Below are 7004 nucleotides of genomic sequence, written 5' to 3'. Positions count from 1 at the left end.
GATGAGATTTGACACTTATGGATAGATTAAATCTGTCAAATGGTTCACGAGATATATTTTGTACATCCAGATTTTGTAATTCAGGTCAAGGGTGACCTTTGACCTTTAACTTTGACCGATGGTCAAAGAAATCTTATCAGATGAAGAACTTGATGGCATAGGTTATGGTATGCATATGAACTTTTTCAATCTTTGTACATCAACAGATGGACAGATGGATACACAGACGTATGCATCAATGGATGGATAGATAGACAAATTATTCAAATTACATATATTGTATACCCATTTTAAAGAGAGGAGGGTATAATGGAAAAAAAAACCTTGATATTGGAAGAGTGAAACATTTTCAGCCGTGGAAAACAATGATGATCATTTAAGTAACTTACTCATGGATTGTGGAATGGATGGCTGGACCGTGATCCAAACTTTACTTCTCTCATTCAGATTCAGTCTGTAAGTGTGTGTCATCAGACCGTCATCTTCGTCAATAAAAAAACAACCCTTACTGGTAGTTTTGGTCCAGTCCTGCCAAGGAGAATATGTAAACATATCTACAGGATCGAAATTATCGACATCTTCTAGTATTTAAATACCGAGATACATACAGTTTTGCCAACAAAAATTAAGATATGAATATATGGTGAAACATGTTTGCAAAAATATTGATTCCGATTTATGACTTTGGAATATTGAAGAGAAAACCATGATAGTTCTCTGACAAACAATCTCAGCTCCCATAGGCCGTCAAGTAATTGCTATACAAAGGGCAGTAACTCTGATGAGTCAGAATGACTGACAGAAACAATGCTAGGTAATTTACCCAAGAGTAAATATATATATAGACTCAACTTATTGTTAAGATGTCTGTGTATACATTTTGATGGCAAGCCACGATATAAACAAACTAAAAATATTTGCAGTCTATGTGAGCATAATTGACACCCAAAACTTGACATCAATCCATGCCGTGCTTAAATACAATCATATGCCTCTATGAAAAAAAAGCCTAGAACTACGTTGTTTTTTTATGTTAACTAAAAAGTATCAAAAAGACATTTATACAATACTGTGGCACAAATAATAAAAAGAATTGAACCGACTGTGTTTTTTTCCATATTATTTCAATTCACTTTTTTGTTTGCCAATCTGCACATGACAAATGAATTTTGAAAAAATAGGCTGTTCCATTTGTCGAACCCCATTGACGAAGTTGCTGAATATGATAAGCAAATGATATATATCACTTGTCATGAAACAAAATGTCTGAGGTTTCATCAGAGACTGTTTTTCTTACCCGTTTATTTTTTGGCTCTTCAGTGAGGTGACCTAGTTTACTAGCGGGGACATGTTTGACTCCTTTCTTGTTTGACCTTGGTGAAGGTCGTGGCATGTCATCTGGATAAAACAAAACAAATCAAGTGAAAATATTAAGCAGATTATAAATCTTCAAAAAGCATGGACCAAAATACAGTTGTGAGAAATGATTATACCGTACTGATAATTTGTCAATTATTTATGACAGTAAAATTATTTTGATAAATGATAGATTTAATATTCATCTGTAATATCATTGATCATGCATGTACATTTCAGCATCAATTGTTTAATTTTATTTTCTGTTCACTTTAAAATGTAATTTCAACAGTAAATAGTTCATAATCTAAAATAAAATATCAGTCTTTCCTATCTAATACAACTGTAAAATTTCATTTATATATTTAGTATTAATTCATATATATTTATATATAAAGCCAAAATAGAAAAGGACTTAAATGGTCACCTTGACCTAAGCCAATTTGATAAATAATATGAACTGTGTTTGTCTGTTGGATCACTTTCCATAATAAATCTCTTCTGGATACCAATCATTATGGAAGTATTGAGTCACAATTACAGCCAACAAAAGCCATTCAAGGCATGCACTGATCATGATCATAAGATTAACTCAGCAGTTGAGCTTGCAGTAAGCATCTGATATATAGTTCAGGCATCATATAAATTTTTCTCATCAAAGCGTACATGCTATATTATGGCATTAGATCGCAAATGTTTTATGATTTTATAGAACCCAGCCCAGTTACATCAGTGTTACTGACGAAATTCCCTAGTAACACAAATTTTTCAATATAGGAAAGCATATAATTGATTTTAAAGAAAAACCTACTTTTTCTTAAGGAACTAGCTCCTTGAATTATGTAATGCATCATTAAAGGCCATGCATGGAGATAAGAGTGAATAAAATGCTTTAATTTGAAATAAATAGCAGCATATAATTATGACTGAGGAACCTTTATCACTAGGTTGTCTAGAGGTCATTGAAGGTCACCATACTGTACTATTGTCTTAAGAGTTTCTCATTGCAGGATGAGTATGCTAAAAAGTAATTTCAATCCATGATATATTTTCATTGCTATGTTCTGATAAAATTATTATGATTCCGATAGATATAAAGGCATACAAATTTCTAAGACACTACGATTAAATCTAAGAGCCTGATTTTCAATATATACCCCCAGTAGTGGGACAAACAGCAACTCCAATTATTTGGGGATGGACTGATTCCTGGACAATGAAACATTATTGATCAGCACTTCGACAGAACCTCACTAGATATTTGGATGGGCTTATTACCAGGCATGGGCATATCTCTAGCTGAATACAAGTATAATGTTATATATTTTTAAATATATTTCTTAAACAAAAATGGGAAATCGTGCTTCGCATGCATGCAGCTACTACAAAAAGTATCCCGTGCAAGCAAAACTAAAAGATATGTTCATCTTTAAGAACATTCTATCAGAATATTTTATCAACTGGATATATATGAGTTTTACAAAAAGTATCCTTTGCAAGCAAAATTAAAAGATATGTTCATCTTTAAGAACATTCTATCAGAATATTTTATCAACTGGATATATATGAGTTTTAAGTGTTGGAAGACAACCTTTAAAAAGGAATTTAAACTTGGACAAAAATCTTTAAAATATTCAACAAACTGAGGCTTAAAGTACTGATTGGGCCATGCGTACATGCAGCCCTGTCACTATACACCATCCGTAACGAGACAATTAACTATACCCCAAACAATTCCATTAGTTGTTCACATTGTTGTCTGTTCATCATTGTTTGTTTGTTTGTTAATTTGTTGGGTTTATCGACCCATTAACAGCCATGGTCATTTTGAGGTGGAATGTCAATGTAGTAGTTTGTGACTACCTCACTGAACAACATAACTGAGACCTAGCTGTCACAAAAATTATAATCCAAAGCAATCAGCATAAAATGCAATCTACTTAAAATCTAGATGGTCATTCTCACTACGTTACATGAACATCTAACAACATCCTATAAGGGGTCACGTCAGGGTGACCTTTTGGATTAGCCAATTAAATGACTACTTCCAGAATCTTGGAAGTGATTTTTTATGTCCGAATTAGCATGACTAAAAGTTCATAATAACTTGCATAATCTGTCAATTTATTTCAAGTCATTTCGTCCCACAAAATATATAGTACATGCTGTACCGAAATGGTTTGCTTCAGATGCATATATATATACTGTAACGAAATGGTTTGCCTCGATGACATCGGCAAGTGGACAATTCGCCCTGAAAGTGAAATACGCACATCTCAAAGGTCATCAGAACGTGACCCCTTATGGGATGTTGTTAGATGTTCATCTAACGTAGTGAACATGACCATCTAGATTTTAATTAGATTGCATAAAATGTCATGCGTAAGAACATAACCAGGACAGACTGGCCTCAGTTTCTCAGCTTCAAGGAAACAGACCAACTTCGGTAGCTCAATTGTGTGGAATCATATGTCTCATGGACCTGATCATCACTTCAGGTTATGTGGCAAGCACTCTTACTAACTGAGCTATCATGGCTCCTGTCTGTTCAACATAGGCTAAGATCCAGATTAAAGACATTTATATTGTTCAAAATCAAAAATAATAAACTTCAACAGATGCCAGCAATCAGCTTGCAGATATATGACTTCATTATCTTTTTATCAGTTTTAAGGGTTCATCACCCAATCAACACCCTTCAAAATAAGAAATTTAATTAACTCCAATAGATGCCGGCAATCAGCTTGCCTATATATGACTTAATTATTTTCTTTATCAATTTGAAGGGTTCATCACCAAATCAACACCCTGGGATCCGTCATTCTGATGCAGGTTCTCCTGGTAGTAGCTGGTGACTACATAAAAATACCTCAATGAACGTCACATTGGAGGCCTCAAAGCTTTCTATTTAGTGAAATTCAAATTGTCTTGCCAAGTACAACCACAAACACATGATGGTGTGAAATCTCAGCTTTCTGAGAAACACAAACTGCCCCGAGTAACAAGATAGAACCACCCACCTCTGGTCTTTACCAGAGGTCGCAATTGTCCAATATAATATAATATTGCGCTTTTAAACATTGATATAAACTTAAACTATCACCAAAAGCATACAATATTAAAAGCAATAGCACATTCTTTACAATACATAATAATCATTATAAATATAAAACATGCAAAAAAAAAAAAAAAAATCTTAACTAAAAAAAAAAATAATTCTTAGAAATAAGAAACTGGCAAATCTGTTCTATATAAACCTAGACTACATATACTAGGTAGGCAGACTGACACCACAACATACCCATTACAACATAAAGCAATCGTGCTGACTACGTACAGGGGGTAGATTTACCTTCAGATAAGAGAGAACGAGAAAGAGTTTTTCGCTGTGCAGGGACAGGTGTGCTATAAGGATTCTTCTGCTCACCTGTAGTCAAAAGGAGGAGGAAGATTTAGGAATACGTTTGAGGTAAGAAGGTTTCGTAAAAGTTGTTGACCAACCATTTGTTGGGAGTTTTTCTGACAGTATATTCATTTCCGGATATACACATACATGTGGTTGTTTGGAAAACAAATTCCTAATTTGTAGTCTTGATATTTGACTCGTGAAATCCGATATTTCAGCCACTTCAATTGACTTGACCTAAACAGAAGGTCTTCGAGTTTATGTAATATTGTAAGGAATCCTGTGCAGATTACTGTATGTATTAAATTAAATACATTGTAGACGGACGGATCATTTAAATATAAGTTTTTAATACATTTCCTTCCCTAGTTTGACTTGTTGAAGACCCAAAAATGATAAAGTTCACAAAAACTTACTGGAAATTGAAAGAATGACAATATTTTAGTAAATTTTTTTTTTTCAATAAATATTTTTTTAATATGACAGCTGGTAGCAATAACTGTCTTGAAGTCTTAATTATTTGTTAGAAATTGAGATATCTCATTTCCTTTTAAGAAAAACTAATAATTTGTGATTTCCTATTCCTAAAAATAATAATTTGTGATTTCCTATTCCTAAAAATAATAATTTGTGATTTCCTATTCCTAAAAATAATAATTTGTGATTTCCTATTCATAAAAATAATAATCTGTGTAAATACAAGTGTTTGAGAAGATTTGTGACAATTTTTCATGGGACAAAAGAGTGCAAACCACTATTTTTGAAAATGATAGGATATAATCTGAATATATTTTCTGGTGTGTGGGAGGAAAGTTTGTTAATGTAAAAGTCTGTACTATGAAGCATTTGAAGTGCAGTGAAGTGAATAAACTATCAAGTAACCAAAAAAAAAAAAAAAAAAATTATGAAAATATAAGTGTATTATAGGCTATATTATAATGTAGGTACGTCGTCAATGACGAAAACAATTAAAATTTGGGGGAAATGCCTAAAAAAAAGAAGACTTTTCAGGATAAGAAAAGAATTTTTCCTCAGAGTCCTTTTTTCATATATTAAATTTATCTCATTAAGAAAAAATAATTTGATAAGTATACTTAAAAAAATCTGTACGTTCAAATGGAGCTGAGAAATTTAAAGGCGAAGTCACACGTACATCACAAAGGAAATATTAAATACTTAACACAAGTGCAATTACAAAAGCCAGGAGCAGACATACATTAGGCAAAACACCCAGGTAGTATAGGGGTCAAAGTTCAAACTCAGAGAAGTGTAGATTTTCAAAACCGAGTTTTAACAAAGGGATATAAACATATGTACCTATACTTAGCAATGATCTTCTTGATCCTGACATACCAGCTGAAATGACATGCAGTAAATTGTGACAATCTTGTGCAATTAAAATGTGTACTGTTTTACTTATAAATGAGTGAGGAAAAAAAAAGAATATAAATTAATAGTGATAAAAATAGTGAAGTCTATGTCGGAGGACAGAAATGTACAAAAAAATGTATATATATATTTACTGTTCTGTTCATCTATATATCATGTATATCATAATTGCTATAATTAAAGAATAATATATTGTTAATTGACCTAATTGTAATAAGCACACTAGTGGCTAACATAAGAACTAGGGGTGTCTTAAATAAAATATGTACCAGAAAACGTTTTTTTTCTGAAGTCGACAGTTTAAAAAAAAATTTAGGGAAAAAAAATCTTCATTTCTCTTGAACAGTGTTTTCAGGTACAACAGTGAGTTACCTTAATTTAATAAGAAAAAAATTAAATCCATCTTCTTCCCAAAAAGAATTTTAGGTAGGTGTTTAGGAGATATATGTGGATTTTTAATTATTAAATCAAATAAATTATTCACAAATCATACAATTGTATATGAATTTTTCTTTTTAAACCTGTAAATAAAACAGACAACAAAACAACAGATTTTAAAAAGAATTTTGTTTTAAATTCTGCATAATATTTATCTTTCATCAAAAATCCTGCAAATGAATCAATTATATCATACAAGATTTACTATATAATTTCAACTTGATTGATTCATGCGGTCAATAGAAAGCACTTATCATTACATATAAAACAAACTATTTCTCATATGATCATGCAGAAACTCCAACTTTGCTATGTACAAGATAAGTAACAATTTAATTGGTAAACCATATCATATCAAGATTTATCAAGAGGAGATCTCTGACAAATCAATAATTAACATTTCTTCTATCATACA

General features: G+C 31.8%; 1 protein-coding gene across 1 annotated transcript; it reads right to left on the bottom strand.

The window, feature by feature from the left end:
• Positions 1 to 389: 389 nt before the first annotated feature.
• LOC117320175 (EF-hand calcium-binding domain-containing protein 7-like) lies at positions 390 to 6382 on the bottom strand (the record flags this gene model as incomplete). Its single annotated transcript, XM_033874838.1, has 4 exons — positions 6080 to 6382; positions 4709 to 4783; positions 1298 to 1398; positions 390 to 528 (listed from the first exon to the last, which is right to left on the bottom strand). Coding segments are annotated over exons 1-4 (349 nt in total), but the record flags the coding sequence as incomplete, so codon positions are not given.
• Between the last annotated feature and the right edge of the window lie 622 nt (positions 6383 to 7004).

The sequence above is a fragment of the Pecten maximus genome, unplaced genomic scaffold, assembly GCF_902652985.1.
Source record: "Pecten maximus unplaced genomic scaffold, xPecMax1.1, whole genome shotgun sequence".
Taxonomy (NCBI): Eukaryota; Metazoa; Mollusca; class Bivalvia; order Pectinida; family Pectinidae; genus Pecten; species Pecten maximus.
This window is presented reverse-complemented; position numbering and strand designations above follow the sequence as displayed.